At 38.7% G+C, this 18,743-nt stretch overlaps 1 protein-coding gene across 3 annotated transcripts in view; it reads left to right on the top strand.

Moving 5' to 3' along the window:
* The window catches only part of CPNE4 (copine 4), a 218,179-nt gene extending 201,570 nt beyond the window's left edge, over positions 1-16,609 (top strand). For 2 of the 3 annotated variants that reach the window (XM_042477128.1, XM_042477131.1), the window contains 5 exons: positions 4,174-4,240; positions 6,709-6,760; positions 9,386-9,519; positions 11,773-12,009; positions 16,067-16,609. In XM_042477128.1, the coding sequence (XP_042333062.1) occupies positions 4,174-4,240; positions 6,709-6,760; positions 9,386-9,519; positions 11,773-12,009; positions 16,067-16,198 (622 nt within the window). In that variant the 3' untranslated portion in view covers positions 16,199-16,609. The remainder of the gene's footprint in view (positions 1-4,173; positions 4,241-6,708; positions 6,761-9,385; positions 9,520-11,772; positions 12,010-16,066) is intronic. The other variant, XM_042477130.1, reaches the window with a different exon arrangement.
* The last annotated feature ends 2,134 nt before the right edge of the window (positions 16,610-18,743 follow it).

Below are 18,743 nucleotides of genomic sequence, written 5' to 3'. Positions count from 1 at the left end.
CAACATTTTACTCCTCATATGACTGGAAATTGGCACTTGTTGGAGAAATACATAGCTGGCCCCTTGTATCAGCAGGCTAGCCATCCAAGGACTGGAGAATCCACGAATGGCCCCTCCTCATTGTCAATGGTGGTGTGTTCACACAGCTGTGCATCCATTCACAATAATGGGACATGAGGTGCCGCACTTTTTACTATCTGCAAGGAGATCCAGAACAGAACCCCTGCCAATATGAAGGGCTAACTGTAATATCTATCATTACATCCAGGAAATCTATTTCTGCTTCTTTTGGCTGGCTGTAGATTCCCCCTTTAAAATGTACATCCACCAAAGGGAGATGATCCTCTGAGTAAAACTAAACAAAATCCTTCAAACCCAAGGCGTTGATTCATCGATATCTCAACACACAAAAATCTATATCCACCAGTGCACTGGGATGTCAATGAACTAATGGGTTTAAAGGATTTTGTTTATAAATACATTTTTACTCAGAGGAACATTTGCTCTTTGATACAGTATATACAAATGGTGCCTGTAGGTAGTAAAACAAGTGCTGCTTATTATATCCCTAGGTTCTGAATTTGGATATCAGCAATGATGGCAGAATGATGGCAATCTTGTTGGGATGTGTGTGGTTATGGGAAAGTTAGATCTGATGATGTACTGTTTCTATTACTTTCCATTTCAGGTTTGTTTGGCTAGTCAGGCTGAGACAGTGGCCAATAGGAGAAATATAATTAATACTGAACTTGGTTAGATGGGGAAGTGTCTTGAGATTTGTTGGATACCTAATTAGGGATAGCAGGGAATCAATTGGTGTATTCAGTTATAAAAACTGCTTTGCAATCTCATATTTTGGACCTTTCTTTACCTTTAACTCTAAAGGACATTAAGTGTTGCATCCAAAGAAAAATGTTTAAGGAATGGCAAAGACAATGAGAATTAGAAGCCAGAATTAGAGGCAATATTATGGTTTTGGGGCCTTGTTATGCCATTAAACCTTAGTAGCAGTAACAGTAACAGCAGCAGCAGTAGTATTAAATGAAGGAAGTCACAAGAACATATTGGGGAAAAAGTGAGATAATAAATGTAAGAAATAAATACACAGGCGTCTTATAAAGCATTGTATTGAACAGTAGTTGAAACTTGTTGGTGTATGTTCATAACAGCCTTTAAAATAACAGAAACAGTTCTATGGTCAAGGGTATTTTTATACACTATGGCGGGTTACACACCGCTATTAAAGTACGCGCAGAGCGCGTACTAGGGTTAGGGAGGTGCGGTGCTTCCGCACCTCCCTAACCCTAATATGCGCTCTGCGTGTAAAAAATGACGGCGGCCGTTCCAGATGGCCGCCGCCATGAGGACGTCACAGCCACGCCGCCTCTATACGGGGCATCCTCGCTCCGCGCCAGGGCGCCTAGTGCGCTCTTAGCGCAGACCAGGAAGGAACTCCATTTTGGAGATCCTTCCTGGTTTGCGGCGCCGCTTTGCATCGCTGGGCGCAGCCTTCAGACGGCTGTGCCCAGCAAAGCAAGGGAGAAAGGGGCCAAGCGGCCCCTTTCTCCTCCTCCCCGCCACCGCGGGGTGTCCTTGGGGCTTGAAGCCCCAGGGACACCCCTTTTCAGGCTGCAGATCATTCTGGCGGATCGTTCTGGCAGCTGAGGCCCTGATACACCGGGGAAAGGGGCGGGTACAGACCACCCCAAATGGGTGTGTAACCCGCCTATGTTTCAGGACTATACCAACATCAAGACTAGGACTGGTTGCTATTGACCAAATTTGATTATAAATTAAAGGAAATTTTGAGATGATAGGAGGCAGACAATAAACATATCTTGCTATGATTTAACAAAATAGGAGTTACCTGCCTGTTTTATTATATCATAGCTGCAGTTGCATGCAGTCCCATCCACAAATTCGAATGTCTAATTGTGGACTCTGTCTTGAACCCTTATGTTCCTTCCTACATTAAAATGGGTGTTTGTGTCTAAATCCCATTTAGATTCTTTCCCATTCCTTTTGGTGGTTTTCTTTTTGTTCTGCATTCTTAGCCTCTTGAACAATTTGCATACCAATTTTGATGATTAAACAAGGTTTCCCTGCTTCTATCAGCACTTATTCAAAGAGAAGACAATCAGTAGGCAATTAACACAAAATTAAGGTTTCACCACCCACTTTGTTTTTTGACACTCCTGGTGAAAGATGGCTGGTTCTTATTTCTAAGACATCAATATGCAATAGTATGGCAGGACAAAGCCCTACATCTGTTATGATTTGTGCAGAAAATTGTTGTGTAGGAAACACAGCATTCTGTTGTGAGTGCATAAGAGGCATGTTTGTGATTGGAAGGAATTAGTTTCATGCCAGTGGTTGTCACCACAACCTAGGGAAAGACAGGTGTGTTGATCCCTATCAGCAACCCAATTCTAAAGGTTTTCAGCAGGAATTCTGCTGGGGCATCACCCCAGTGTAATTCTTGGTTGCACCAGTAATTGTTTTATTTTGAGGTTTGCATAAGGAGACAGCCAGGCTTTTTGCATGCTAGTTCCTCATTCACCCTTAATGCATTGGTGTGTGGGAACAGTTCTGCTCTTCCACCCCATGGTTGAAAGGGCCACCAGAATACCCTCTAAAAGGCTGGTAAATTACCAGCCATACCTTTAAGAGAGAACTCAACTTTTATTTGTGCCATAAGAAATCATTTGCCTATTCAGGACCAGGACATTCTGAACTGCAAACAGGGACAGCTCACAACAATATATTATTGTTGGGAAAATCCACTAACTCTTCCAGAGACTATGAAGATTGCAGATAAGCTCCGAAAGAACAGGGAAGTAAGAGGAAATGTTATGTTCAAATTATGTTATTGGCTTGCTTTGAGAAAGTATCCTGGCTTTCAGAATGGTAAAATGAAGAAACGACATCTAAATTAGTTTCCTGGATGGTGGTGCCTCACACTAGCAATTACAGTTAAGTACCATGGAGCTAGTTTTCCATGGTAAGTACTGTAAAAGAATTGCAGAAGTTATTGAAAACAAAATAGGGTTATGAGTGGAGGATGTAACCTGAACCCTTTGTAAAATTTCAGGAATGATAAGGCTGGTCTAGGGGTGCATCCCCAGTGTTCATTTCTATCATTTTCATACCAGTTCTATTGTCTTGGCTCCATCCTATGATTTGTAGTTTTGTGAGATTTGAATAGTTCTCAGATACTGTACAATGAATGTAATCATATTAAAGAAGCAACCAAGAAGTGTGAGCTCGGTTGTTTTAACTTCTTCAATCTTACTTAATATTTCTCCTTTTAGTGTTTGAATATATCTGTGCCTTGCTTATTCATGGTGGTACTAAAGGGGATGTTAGCAGTTTTATAGTGCATCTACAGTGCACAATTATAGTCCTTTAATTGTCTTGGCTCCACTCTATTGGAATCCTGGGATTTATAGTCTGGTGAGAGACTTTGAATTTTCTAGTGCCCTCCCTTGAATGACAGCATTAGAGAAGTAGACAAGTCTAGGTAACTTGAGTGCATCATCTGAGTATAATTTACAATTCAGCTTGTTTTTTTAAAAAAAAACTTCCCTCCATTGTTAGCTTGGGATGTAAAGTTTTACAAAAATCAGTTCTTAATTGTATATGAAAACAGATTAGTCAAATATTAGGGAATAATCATAATAGGAAATGTATATTAACTTCAACAACTTGCAGAACAGAACTAGGAATCCATTAGAATCTTATCCTTTAATAGCATAAGGAGGAAAACAAACATGAAAAGAAAGGAACAGATCCTTTTGAACATTCAAAGAGCAATGACAAATGACATGGTCTTTGCAAAACCTTCTGCTTTGTGGTGTATGTGAGTAAAACTGAAGCAGGCTTAATCCTGGTCACACTACGAAATTAAAGTTTCACTTGAACTTCCATGGAAATATCCTATGAAATCCAAGAATTTGCAGTTTAGAGAAGAGTATTTAGAATTTTTACTCAGAGAGGTCTAGTGCCTTTCCAAATTCCAAATCCCGGGATTGATAGGATGCATTCATGGCAATTAATATTTAAACATAGTCTTCTAATTATGCAATGTGACAGGATCCTTAATATGTGCATAACAAAGCAACATTCTCAAAGGAACCCCCCCAATAAAAAACCCTCTATTTGTTTTCATTTCAGTGATAAAATGTTCCCGGTTTATGGTTTTGGAGCCAGGATACCTCCGGACTATAAAGTAGGTGTACAGGTGAATCTTCCTTATTCTCTTGGTGTACATATATCATAGTGTGTAGGTTGATGCTGCACAGACAACTCATGAATGAGAACAGGACATGTACGTCTGTGGGGGAGCTGGTGAGAAAGTAGCACAACTCAGCAGGAGAGACGGATGAGTGGCAGAAGCAATTTTCGAATCACCTAAGAAGCTGGAGTCTCTGAGGCTCTCTGCTCAATCGATATCACTTTATGCATAGTTATGAGCTCCAAACCAATGTTATGCCAATGAAAATAATTCGAAAGCCTTTGGCTCTTCACATAAAATTAACATATTACAGAGTACCCATGCCTTTCAATTTCCCCTCCTATTGTGACAAATTTTATTTTTAGAAAACATTATTTTTGAAGCATGGACACCCAGCCTAAATATCAAACAGATGGAATTAATATAATAGATGGGGGGAGGGAAATCCCTTTTTTAAATGAATGCTCTGAACATTTAATTAATGTTCTGAACTGAAGCAACTCTGCTTTGTGATTCATTGATGGTGTAAAAAGAGTAGTTCGCTAAATTGGGGAGAGGGATATACATTGATAAAGAAAAAGGAGAGTGCAGTTATATTTGAATGTGTTGACTGGACACTATATGATATGTGTGACTACTAGACTAGAAAGTAGGGTTGGCACAAGGGTCAAAATGGTAAGACATCTTCCAAGGTCCCTTGTCCCATTGGGACCCCCTGAGGAGATCCCCATGAGCCTCCTGTTTCTCTCCACCATTGAAACCAACTTGTACATCCATTTCTCATTTTGGCTGAGACAGTAGTGGTAGTGAGTAATTGATGTCATTTTTTGTGGTGAGTACTGAGTGGTAAATTGTGTTTCCTGTTTGCTTCCCGGCTTTTTGCCATAACAAATAGGATGAAGATGAGCTACAATACCTGGCAAAAATGTTAGTTAGAAAGTAGGCTCATTAAGGCAGAGGTCCTGTTAGGGGAGTCTTGCAAAAGAGCCCACAAAAGCCTTGCATTTTGTGCTATTGGAAAAGTTTCATGCTATAGTTTGTGCTTTGTACTATGCTCTTACTTGATACATACATTATTTACTGGACTGGGTTACTAACTCATCAGTAAACCATAGCCAATAAAACTGTTTTAAGTTTAGACCAGAGCATGGGAAAATAAACTTGCATGTTAATTCATGTATATTAAAAAGCATTGTCATCTTCCCCTGTTACGCATTTTGTGTTATCAGGGGTTTGGAGAAAATGACTTGATGCTAAGATGCTTCCTTAGTCATTAGGTTGCTGTGGGAGTGTTAGTGTATGTGTTTCCTCTCATTTTAGAGCTTTTACAGAAAGGTCTTGAACTACTGGTTGTGTCCCTGTTGTTTCTTCTGACACTTCCTCCAATATGCCTCATTATTTCTTATAGTGGTGGGCTTCACAGGAGAAATGCACTGGAGGAAGCAACAGGGCCTTGCAGAGCTCTGTGTGTTGGAATGTTGTTTAAATGTGTGTGTGTGGCAGGGGGGGATTGGAGGGGAACCTCTTTGCAATTCATATGTAAGGTAAGAGGTAACATTGGCTTTACCCTCAACAGTTGCCATCTAAATTACCATCTTAATAGGGAGAAAATACAAGATAGGATCAGTTACGCTGTTTATAACACCCCCTCCAAACATAATGATGACATACAATGGCCAATGAAATAGCCAGTTATGGGGGAAATGTGTTGTTTTTCTTGTGATAAGTTGAAATAAATGAAAGATTAGACAAATATAATATCACATATAGTTCTGAAAAAGCTGGAAAAATGGTCTCCTGAATATTAAATTCTGATTATTTTTCTCTTAGTAGACATGTAGCTGGAAAGTTATATACATTGTCCGTACTATTAAATACTTAGTTGTAAGATCACATTTTGCCTAGGAGCATTTACTGAATGTTTAAGCCTGGTCAATTTAAGTTAAGGTTACCCCAAAGGCACTAGATCCTGGCTGATCTTAGAAGCTAAGCAAGGTTGGCCCTGGTTAGTACTAAGATGGGAGAACACCAATGAATAGGAGGTGCTGTCAGCAACATTTCAGAGAAAAGAAAACCACGGTTGTGTATTCCTTGCCTAAGAAAACCCTATCAGATTCTTGAGTTTGCCATAAGTTAATAGGCAACTTGAAGGGACATAAGTACACACACACGCAGTGAAATTAGCATTAGAAATTTGAATTACTGCATTCAAATAGGAATGCAGTAAACACAGTGATGTGTTTTGAGATTAATTTTGAGATTTCCTCTTGTCAGTAGAAGATAAATTCTTGTGACTCAGCTCTGGGCAAACACATTCTGCTGAGGCACATTACAAATTCCAACAGTGGAAACAAGGAACTACTCTGAATGAAATATTTCTAGTGACTAAGCAGAGATATCCATCTCTCCATCTATAACTGAATCACTTTTCTGAACTAAAATTTTATCTGGGGTGGGGGTTGTTTGGTTCACAGGTCTCTCATGATTTTGCAATCAACTTTAATGAAGACAACCCGGAATGTGCAGGTAACTATACTGTTGTGGCAAACAAGCTGGCTCATCAGATTTAGCACTCTGTTAATTCTTATATTTCCTTGAAATAATGTATAAAGCAGTGGTTCCCAAGCGTAGTTCCTCAGATGTTGTTGGACTTCAACTTGCAGAAGCATCAGCCAGCATGGCCAGTTGTGAAGGATTTTGGGAGATGTGATTCACCAACATCTGGGGACCCACAAATTGGGAACCACTTGTATAAGGCATGAGACAAACTGAAACAAAGCCAGAATGCTGGTAGGGCTTAATGGTGTGTGTGTGACTGGTTTGCAAGCATTTGGACTTCTTACCAGTTTGTGCAAAGATGCTTCATTTATGCAAGAATTCACCTGGTATATACAGCAGTCCACAGTGCTTCTAGAAATACATGCACACACAGCTTCCCCAGACTCCACCAGTCCAAATGCATCTGTTCCTTCCACAATTCCACAAGTAAGGCCAGAGTAGCATACTACTCTCCTAGCTCTCAAGAGGATTTTTACACCCAGAGTCACAGATTTTGGCACCTTCCTAATGAAAGATGAATGAATAGATGTTATGTGCTGTCATTATTTGAGTTGTAAATTTATAAAATTTAGTTTAGATTAGGTTAGATTATAATTTTATTTTCATCTACTCAGGAATCGATCCTTTTGAACTCAGACTAATTTCTGAGAAGTATAGTGGGCTCTTCCCTTACGCGAGGGATCTGGACCCCCCGCGTAAGGGGAATTCCACGTATGCTCAAGCCCCATTGAGGATAATGGGGCTTGTGCATGCGGCGGCACGTGGCGTGCACACTGTTACATCATCTGGATGCGCTGAGGCTTTTTCCAGCGTGGGCCTCCAGCATATGCTGGAGTCTGTGTAAGGCACACCCGCGTATAACACAGGCGCACTGTAAGGTGTAGGATTATAAATCTTTGTTTCAGCGAGCTAGCTGGTACAGTAAAAAAGACCTCTATCTAAAACTCAAGTGACAGACTGACTGACAACTGTTAAGCATGTACTCCGGTATACAGGTGGTCTCAGGTTCAGTGCTTGACATCATCAGTCAAGGCTAGAAAGAACCCTGGAAAAGCCACTGCCCATCAGTATACTAGGGATGGGGATCTGTGGACCTCCAGATAATTTTAAATATTGAAATATTTTTCTAACTTTTTTAATTCTCCTAATTTTGTAAACAGTACTCCTAGTCTCAGTAGCCACTACTGGGATATGTGGGCCAATTATTTTGATTTAATGCAATTAAGATGCTTATGGAAATATTATTTTAATTGTCTTGAATGCCAGTTACACTGAGCACCCTGGAAAAGTTAGAGATCAACATTTCAAATGAGACATATAAGTCAACAGACTGCGAGCAAATCATTCCAAAAATTTCAAGAAATTATATTTTTCAGATGTCAGTATGGTTCTTTTAGAAAAGTATCTTTAGAAAATGGCATTTTTTGCTAACTTCTTTATGTCACTATAAAGAAATATTTGTCTAAGAACACCGGGGGGGGGGGGAATGCTACCAAGATATCACCATCTAATAATTAAAATCTAAAAGCCTCAATCTGTTGAGGTTTTCTGATGCCCAAATGATTACTGAAAGCCTCTACTGACTGTAAAAATGGAATGCATTTGCAAAGTGCGCTAATATCACACAGTGCGATTAATATCTGCAATATGCACAGTTAAATGCTGCTGGTGAGAAGGAAAGCAAGGCTCATGAATTATATATGGCATAACATCTAAAAGAGGTCAGGTCAGCAGGAGAGAGCTGCTTTGAACAAATTCTTCAGAGTCGCAGCTGTGCAGAATAAATTGGCAGGAAAGTGCTGTAGATCACTTGTGTGAGAGGGAAATTGCAGGAATCACTTTTATAATGTAGTCAGAGAGAATTCTGGTCTTTACAACAATTCATTCAATGGGTCTACTCTAGTTGGGACTACAAGTCTCAGGGAGGGAGGCAGAATGCATCTTTCCAAGGCTGTTTTTTTTACCGCTTCATCCCTCCAAACATCCTAAAACTGCAAACCTTCTGGCCATAAAAAGGCAAATTGTCTTTCTTCAAATCATTCAACAATTCACCTTTAAAATAGCATCTCTTTGCTTGCATAGTTTAGCATCCCAGAATACCTTTTTGCAAATGCAGAAATGAACATTTAGTAATTTTGTTTTTGGTTTGGTTTGGTTTGGTTTTGATTGGCTTTTTGTGGTTTTGTTATCTGTGTCCCCTGTTGCTCCAAAGTAGAAAATAATCCCCAACTGGTCTTCTCACAGTTGCCTGCTCCAACTAATAAAATTAACCTGCCCAAGACTGTTTACTTGTTGCTTCCAAGCATGGATTCTACTCTAGTCCATCCCTCTGGAGCAACAAAGAATAAGCCTGCTCTGTATTCTGTGTGACAGCCCTTCAGACACATGAAAACAGTGATAAAAGCTTAGAAAAGACCAGTAGCCAGTCTTCTCAGCATCTGTATGTGGAGTAGACAGGCAGAATCTTTGCCCTTTTCTCGTCGCACACAGAAGTGTTTTGGACAAGACTGGGGCTCTTACTATGAATCATTGCTATTTTGTTTGATTGACCACCTTTAACTCTGTTTGCTTCATATTCTTTTATTACCTAAGGGATCCAAGGAGTGGTTGAAGCATATCAAAATTGCCTCCCTAAGCTTCAGCTTTATGGGCCTACAAACATTGCTCCCATCATTCAGAAGGTGGCTAAATCAGCTTCAGAAGAAATCAACACTAAGGAGGCATCGGTGAGAAATGCAAACCAAACTAGGCCTCCTTGCAGGGGTGGGAGATCAGCTGCATTCTCGTGAACAATAACATACATTACCTATTAGTGTATTCTAACCTTCCCTACACACTCACTTTCTGAGTGATTAAAAATATAGAAAGATGAGTTTCCCTCCACCATTTCAATGTACACTTTGTGCATTCTAGTTGTGGCAATTCCCAGTGAGAGAGCAGGAGAATGGTGAGATGCGTAACGTATCTACAGATAAGTGGCTATGAAAGAATGTGATTATCTGCATGTAAGACAGAAATAGTGCTTCTTGATTATATCAGTATTGTTTCCGTAGCGTTAATATAATCACAGTACCAGGTTTCTATCTGTCTGTAGTTGTATTTAATTAATCAATCAATCAATTAATATTCCTAACTTTCTCCCAGCATGGGATCCAAGTTGGCATACAATATTTTAAAAATGCAATACATTATTAAAAACTGTTAATACAAAAATTAAAATAGAAACTAATTTTTTATTTTAAAAAAACATAAATTAAAAACAGTTAAAGCATCATTAAAAACAAATTAAAAACTGTGCTAAAAATATTTTAAAAGATAATAAAATAGAAATGCTACACGGATGCCCCATTAAAAGCTTTATCTGCCACATAGACTAAAACCCAAAAGTATCTTTAAATAAAAAGATCTTCATCTGCCAGTAGAAAAACAGGAAGGAGAGGGGCCAAGCAGACCTCCCGGGGACTTCCATAACTTGGGAGCGGCCACTGAGAGCGTTCTCTCTCATGTTCTCACCAGACATGCCTGGGATGGTGATCAGACCAAGAGAAACTCTTCCCTACAGATCTTACAGCACAGGCAGACTAATATAGGGAAACAGGTTTTTCAGATACGTAGTTGAATCGTGGCAATTCCATCCACATTGATCTGGGATAAAGGAGATTATCACACCAGCTGTTTTCTCCGGATCTGGGTACGGGCTGAGAATGGGCTAAGACCCTCTGTTATGGCATAGCTCTGTGCCCAGATTGGAGGCATCCTGTACCTGATCGGGACTTCTACCATACTTATCCAAAAAACGGTACTTTTCCATTCATTGCAGAGTGTGGGAGAAGTCCCGATTGGGCACGAGATGACTCCAATCTGGCCATGGAACTCTGTGATAACATCCGTTTATACACGGTCTCAGCCCATGTCCAGATTGGGGGGGGGAGCCATGCGATAATCTCTTAAATCTTCTTGAAATCACTCTCCATATCAGACTCTTTGGTTTCAGTGGCATTTAGTCACGACTGAATCTGGGTCATAATTCATCATTTCAGTCCCCTTTACAACGACTTGAATTAACAACTAGATTGGCCATTCTACTATATGGAGCCAAGGATGCCACTTGTACCACCTTGTGCAAATTTAAAATTGCAATTCAGATTATATGCTGCCATCCTGAACCTCTTTCAATTGGAAGATTCTTTTCCAAAGCAGAACCTTTTGAGCTCTTTTTCCTTCCTTTTCTTATCAAATACTTCCTTGCATTGCCCTCCAAATAAAAATTCTGCCCACCATTAAATTTTCCTTCAGTCTCCAAATCTCTACCACTGCAGTATCTTAAAACTTCAGTTAAGCATTTAGAAATACAGTTTAGCCATGTAAAGGAAATAGGCAGGCAAAGTTACTAAGGGAGTCTGAGGACTTGAGGGTGAAGCAGATGGCCGGGAAGGAGCATCCAGAGGCCGCTCCAGCTGTGATTGGGCCAGGACCACAGTGACTGCATGGCCTGCTCCCACCACTGCCGCAGGTCCCAAGCCATGCCAGCCAGGAGTTGGTTTACTCTATCACTATTCCAAAAGTGACTTAGTCCTGTTTCTCCAGTTCTAGGTTAGCTTAGTGTAGCACCCTTAGAGAGTTTTCCTATCACTAATGGTGATCCTATAATAAAATGTTTGTTTTCTATTGCTATTGGTGTCAGTGCTCCTTAATCAGAATAGCTAGCTTCTACATGTGCATGCACACATGCACAATCTATTAAAAATATATTTGTTTAGTTAGGCATAAGTATTTGCTTGTGTTGTATTTCTCTCTCTCTCTCTCTCTCTCTCTCTCTCTCACACACACACACACACACACACACACACAGTTTTCCCTGTCACCCTCATTAATAGCACATCAACAAATCACTGGTGGGTGACAGGGTATAAACCTCTGAAACATTTATTTAAGCTGAGCAGAAATGGAGCTTTGATTTTCCTTTTAAAACCTTTTAGCAATATTTCATCTTGCTGATTCTGACGGACGGTGTCATCACAGACATGGCTGACACTCGTGAAGCCATTGTTCATGCCTCCCACCTCCCCATGTCGGTCATCATCGTTGGAGTTGGAAACGCCGATTTCAGTGACATGCAGATGCTAGATGGGGATGACGGGATCCTGAGGTCTCCCAAAGGAGAGCCTGTGCTTCGTGACATTGTTCAGTTTGTGCCATTCAGAAACTTCAAACATGTAAGATCATTTTTCACTGTGTTCTCTTTGGGAAGTTACTAGTGTATTCCTATGTTCAGGAATTCTAACACTGGACTGTTTCATATCTTGCTTTCATGGCTAAGGGCTAAAGGTTTCATGTGTAAGATGCACTTTTGTATCTAAGGTACAAGGTTGGTTTGTTTTTTAAAAAGGCAAGTTGCATTGCCTACGAGTGGCTGATAATTAGTAAGATTAGAACAGTGGTGGAAAGGAATTCAGTGCATTCCTTCCCTGCTGTTGTCCTGAGTATAAAATCCACAAGAAACTTCTTCAATGTGCTTCTCAAGATGTGTTTCTGCCAGTGTGTATACTCTTAAAATCTTCTTCAGCACTTATTTAAAATCAGAAGGTCAGAAGTTTCTAGATCAGGAGATCTCAATCCATTCACTTGTTCAGAATGAAGTCCTAAGAGTATACAGTGGGCCCTTAGTATCCTCTGGGGTTTGGTTCCAGGACTCCCCATGGATACCAAAATGTATGGATGCTCAAGTCGCATATAAGTGGCATAGTAAAAGTGTACTCATTTATCCTGAAGTGGGAAGCATTCGATAAAGGAAGCAAACACTTGGCCTTGACAGTCATAAAAATAGAGGACCACTGAACTGTTTGGAGGGTAACAAAGTAATCCCAATATAGGTTTCTTTTTAGTGTGTGCGTAGGTTTTTTGGGCTGTGTGTCTGTGTTCTGGAAGAGTTTATTCCTCATGTTTTACCAGCATCTGTGGCTGGCATCTTCAGAGAAGATGCCAGCAACAGATGCTAGCAAAACATCAGGAATAAACTCTTCCAGAGCACAGCCACACAGTCTGAAAACCCACAAAAAACCTGCAAAACTATGGATGCCAGCTGTAAAAGCCTTTGATTTCACATTAATCCAAATATGTTTAATTAATAATATGGTGGACTCTTGTTATACGCTGGGGTTTGGTTCCAAGATCCCCTGTGTATAACAAAATCTGTGTATGCTCAAGTCCCATTAAATATAATGACATAGCAAAATGGTGTCCCTTATTTTAAAAAAAATGGAAAATCAAGGTTTGATATTTAAAATTTATCCTTTTTGAATATTTTCAAACCGTGTATGCTTGAATCGGTGTATAAAAAAAATCTGTTTCTAAGAAGGGCCGACTGTATTTTTTCTACAACCAGCATGTATTTTGCATAAGCTTTTTTCTCCCACTGAATATTTAAGTAAGTGTAAAAAAAATTTTTGGAAAATGCATTTTCAAAATCTTATAATCTTGACCAACAGAATTTTTTTTTAAAAAAATGTTTGTTTACATGTGAGAATAAAATAAGCAAAGATGTATATCCCTGGTTCCGTGATATGCCTTTTCAAAGAAAACACATACACACTAAATTCTACAGTTCTTTCAACCCAAACTCCAGCTGCCACATTTTTGGCGTTGACCAACTTTCATCCCAGCAAGAAAATCACTATCACTTTCCATCTGCATAAAGAATTTACATATTAAAGATTTCCAGATTTCTAGGTGATACTGTTAATCACATTTAACCAAAAGTAAATTCAGTAGGATTATTTAAAACAGAAGTGTGTGTATGCATTTTACCAATAAACTAAGGAAAAAACAAGCCTAATGTTCATTGTGTGAAGTTGCCTCATTTATATTGTATTTCCCACATTTAGATTTGAATACTGTAGTCATTAAAAATGAATTGTGAGCACAAGCCTATACACACTTACGTAAGTTATTTTCATTTGAGTGAAGCTTACTTTTGGGTAGGCATGCACAGGATTGAAGTGTAAGGCAGACTCCAGAAATGGGGCAGAAAATAATTATAGTGCACTGAATATATTTTTATTCCATGCTCTGTGACTTTCGGTGTGTTTGTATGTATATTTGTATGTTTCCTATTAGAACTTTACTTATTATTAGCAGGATTTCCAGAGTTCACACAATAATCCAGAACTTGTAAATGATATAGGCATGAAATGGCCCTTGTTTAGTGGCACTAAAGAACTTTTGTTATGAATTGTTAAGTACTTTTGTTAAGTCTTATTGTAAAACAAAACCATAACAGTTTTTTTTACATTAAGTTAAGAAACTAATGGTTGTAGGCTGCTCACCTGTGAGTTTTCCTTAGAATAATTATCTCACAGTGTTCATGTATGCTCCACAACTGAAGAATGTTACAGTTGATGCAGATTATGCAAAAGGTACAACATGCATTGTAATATCATGAGTTTCCCTCCATTTGCAAACTGTCCTAAATAACAAGAATAAAGATAGGAAGTCTCACAACAAGATGCCATAATGTCACAAAAGAAAATGGAGGAAGAGAGTTATGCAAAACATGTAATTTTTCTCTTTAAAAACTTCACATGCAAGGGTCAGGGACATTATTCTGGTACACGGGCAAATTCAATTTCAGACAAGTTCTTTGGAGGCTGCATTTCAGTGACAGATGGGGCCAAAAACAGAAAGGTGAGATCAAATTCACTCATACTTTGACTGAAAGCTTTTGCAGCCAGCAGGTAAGCCATAGAAAAAGTATTCCCCATTTTTGGAATAAGAAAATCTTGTAGAAAAACTAAGGAACATCCAATGATCAAGACATGTGGGATGAGGTGGGACCTTCTGGCTTCCCCAAGCCAGTTTTGGCTCTAGGGCATGAGGTTTCCTACCCTACTCTCATATTTTCTGTATTTAGAACATCTAAGCATTGCACAGAGGCTCATATATGATTTTAAGTATAATGTTTGAAAATACCTTAGGAGAAGATGATTCCATGCCACGTGTGATGCAGAGCAGGTGTACCCAGATTTATGACAGTCAGGCTATCCTGACTCCTGGAAAGGACAATATTTTTGTACATAATGTTTGCCATAATCACAAATAATGGCCTGAATCCTGTTGGTTAGTTCCAACTAGAGTAAGCCTATTCAATTAATTGTTAAATGGAGAGCAAACACTTGTGTAATTTCCACTGACACAATGATTCTGTGGTAATTAGGAATACTAATAGGATTCAGGCCAGAATGTAAGGTAAACAACTCTTTTCACTATCATGGAATTTACATGAAAACTGAGTTTATTTTTAGACAGAGTGAAGAAGAATGCCAATATAGTTTTAAGCTAAACGGTAATCAATTTGGTTTCCTACCATGATAATATAATGTTAATGGCTAAAAAACTGGATGATGTACAAAAGTTGTGACAGAAAAATAAACAGAAAAAACAGCTGAGACATTTTTAAAGCATAGATATTGAGCTTTCTGTTATCGTGCAGAATTCTGAAACAACTAAACCTAAATGAGCACATTGATAGTACAGTAACAGTACATTTCTGATTGTCTCTACCCAAAGTAAGTCCCTTGAGTTCAATGGAAGTGAGTACTGAGTTCAGCTTGAACAGAGTACATTTCAAAAAAGTTAATGAAATGCAAGTAATAAAATAATAAAGATAAGACTACAGAATGTATCTGATGACTCTCCAGTAAGTACTTGATTCACAAATATAGCAGAGAAAAGTCAAATGGAGTGAATTTAGTTTTAGAAATGTATAATTATGGAGAAATCATAGGATTCACAGCTACAAGAGAAACTCTGGAGAGCTGAAGTGTACAAAAATGTGAAAATCAACAAATATTCAGAGCACACAAAGACCTGTGTAGATTTGTAAAGGCTTTTCATGAATAGTGAATAATGGAAATGACATTGGAAATTTCTTTGTCTCTGGACAGCTGACGTGCTAGATAGGACTGTGAATTTAAGTTATACTATTGTAATGTGAATGACAAAATGAATGACAAAGCGCCACTTGTTTCATAGGTTGTGATGGTATTCAGAGCATGCTAGTTATTCATAGCTGTATAATAAAGTGGACAGGTTCAACAGAGCTAGTTGCAGTATTTAGCATACCCACAGATGCTTGGCTAGACTGAAGTGGCGAATCCGACGTAAGCTGACAGCACAATATTTTTGTGATGATCTTTACATTGTTCATTATGAAATAATTGGCATCTGATGCCCCGATGTGAGTTAACAAATGTTATTTTCTACCATTTCCTGCAGGCATCCCCAGCTGCGTTAGCAAAAAGTGTTTTGGCTGAAGTTCCAAACCAAGTGGTGGACTATTACAATGGGAAAGCGATTAAACCAAAATGTATGACAGAGTATGAGTCTTCCAGGACACTAGCTCCTTAAACTTCCCTGGACACTTTTCAAGAGTTCAGAAATGCTATTACTTACAACTACAGTACTTAAATGAAAATAGCACGTTTTGGTGATTTTTAACTCAATTTTTTTTGCATGTGTAGCCTAAAGGCTTGCAGGTAAAGGTTAAGCAATTGTACTGTTGAAGACTTTTTATGAGAAAAACAAAATTATAACTCTTTACATTACAGCATGTCGCCTTGAAATGAAAAGTTATCTGTATCTGTTTTTTATACAGGTTTGTTGAAATTTTGCTAAATTTCTTATAATCTTTACACTGTAAAGCATTTTGAAACATTTATTGGAAGTTGATAGTCAAAATGTCTTTGGGTTTATCTGCTATGAAATGAAAAGATTTTTCAAAATGGCAGATGCATGGACTGTATTTTGCATGTTCCAAAATAAAAACAACAGTTTTGCAGTTGTTGTGTTTATTTCTTGCCACAAAAGTTCCTGCTTGAAAATTCCATCTACAGTTCCATTCTTCAAATAATAAGTTAAACATACACCCACACAAAATCAAACCATCTTAAGACATCACACGCCCAGAGCATGAATCTATGTATACCTAACAAGCATGAAATCAGTTTTTAAGAGATTAAAAGATTGTTTGGGAACTCTGTGGAGTGTATGTAATATCTGTTGCAATATCTAATGTGTAGGTATTGGCCAGTACAACTACATGCCATTTTATACTGAATTTGGTAGTGGTCATATTTTGAACATGCCATTTTTCTGACAGTGACAAAACATTTTTGTTCCTTTAATTTTGTTTTCTGTTAAAGTTTTTATGGAAACCATGGAAGTATCGTGCATGGCTTTGACATAGCAGGTCACAGTCACACAGGCTGCTTACATCCTTCAAGCCTTTTGGTTCTGATGCATCAAAATGAGAAAGCAAGGTGCACCATATAGTAGAAAGCTTATAAAACGGGCAAAACCAACTGGTGCAAAGAAAAAACTTCTTCAGAAGATGGTTTGGCAATAGCTGGTCCAATAATTCCCAATTGTGTGATCTTTTCTTTGTTTCATAGCTCTTCTTCCTTCACAGAGTAAACTCACCATGCTTTTTGATTGGCAGCACTAGGAAGTATCCATCTGGAAGGACTCTGAAGGGGATTTTCTTCTATTTGACTGGTTTGACTTGTACTCAAACTTTCTTCCCAAACTGGGATAAAAATTAGCTAACTTACTTCTCTACACTAACTTTGTCTACACCGTAGAAGTCCTCCAATGTGCAGTAGTGTGCACCAGTAGTGTGCTCCAGGCAGAAATCTATTGCACAGTCAATTTTGTTATGATTTTCAGTACAGTGGGCCCTTCCCTTACACTGCGGATCCATTCTGGACTGCCAAGCATAAGGGAAATACCATGTATGCATGCAATGTGGTGCAGCACAGCATGCGCATCATAGCTTCTTCCAGTACACAGCTTTCAGTGTAAGCTGAAAACCGTGTATGATGCGGGCACACTGTAGGTGAAAAGTTGGAGGAATTATTTAATGCAGGAAAAATCTCATAATTAAATTGTAAGGTTTTATATAAAGGTTTTAAAGCATACATTTCCTGTTTCAGAGAATATGATTGACTTTTAAAATAATAGTCGTTTTACTGTCATTCCTTCAATGTGATATACAACAGAGATATACAAAAACATATTTTAACTGAGCAGCAAACCAAATACAATGTAATAGGCATCACTGAAACCTGGTGGGATGAGTCGCATGACTAGAATGCACTAATAGAAGGGTATAATCTTTTAAAGAGAAATAGGCCAAACAGGAGAGGAGTAGTAACATTATATGTCAGGAATGTTTATACCAGTGAAGAGATCCAGGACTTAAATCCTGGAAGCCAAGTGGACAACATCTGGCTAAAAATTAAAGGGGAAAGAAACAAAAGGTAATGGTTTCCCCTTTGAAAAAGGTTGTCAAGTTGAGAAACAAGAGCAATGTGTGGGAATCTACTACTATAGATCCCCAAGTCCAACTGAGAAATTGGATGATGCCTTTCTAGAACAGATGACCACACACTCAGAAAGGAGACATGTAGTAGTGATAGATGACTTCAACTATCCTGGTATTTTCTGGAAGTCAAACTCAACCAAGAGTTCCTCAGTTGCTTGGCAAACAATTTTATTGTCCAAAAGGTGGAAGAGACAATAAGGGGATCAACTATTTTAGATCTGATCCTAATCATGGGACATATATAAGGAAAGGCAAAAAGGTGAAATCACCAAAAAGGAATTCAGACAAATAGCAGGTGAAGGGGGAAAGTCAAGAAATTTAAAGGACATAATGAGCTCAGGCTTATAGAGAGGTTAAGAACAACAAAAAGGGTTTTTTTTGGGGGGGGGGGTTATGTCGTAGCAAAAGGAAGAAAGAAATAGGGCCATGCATGGAGAAGATGACAAAATGCTAAAAGGCGGCAGAGAAAAGGCAGAACTTATTAACACCTACTTTGCCTCAGTCTTCTCACAAAAGGAAAAGGGTACTCAACCTGAGGAAAATGGAGAAGGTGATGCATTAGGGGAAATG

The sequence above is a fragment of the Sceloporus undulatus genome, chromosome 6 (genome assembly GCF_019175285.1).
Source record: "Sceloporus undulatus isolate JIND9_A2432 ecotype Alabama chromosome 6, SceUnd_v1.1, whole genome shotgun sequence".
In the NCBI taxonomy this organism is placed as follows: domain Eukaryota; kingdom Metazoa; phylum Chordata; class Lepidosauria; order Squamata; family Phrynosomatidae; genus Sceloporus; species Sceloporus undulatus.
This window is presented reverse-complemented; position numbering and strand designations above follow the sequence as displayed.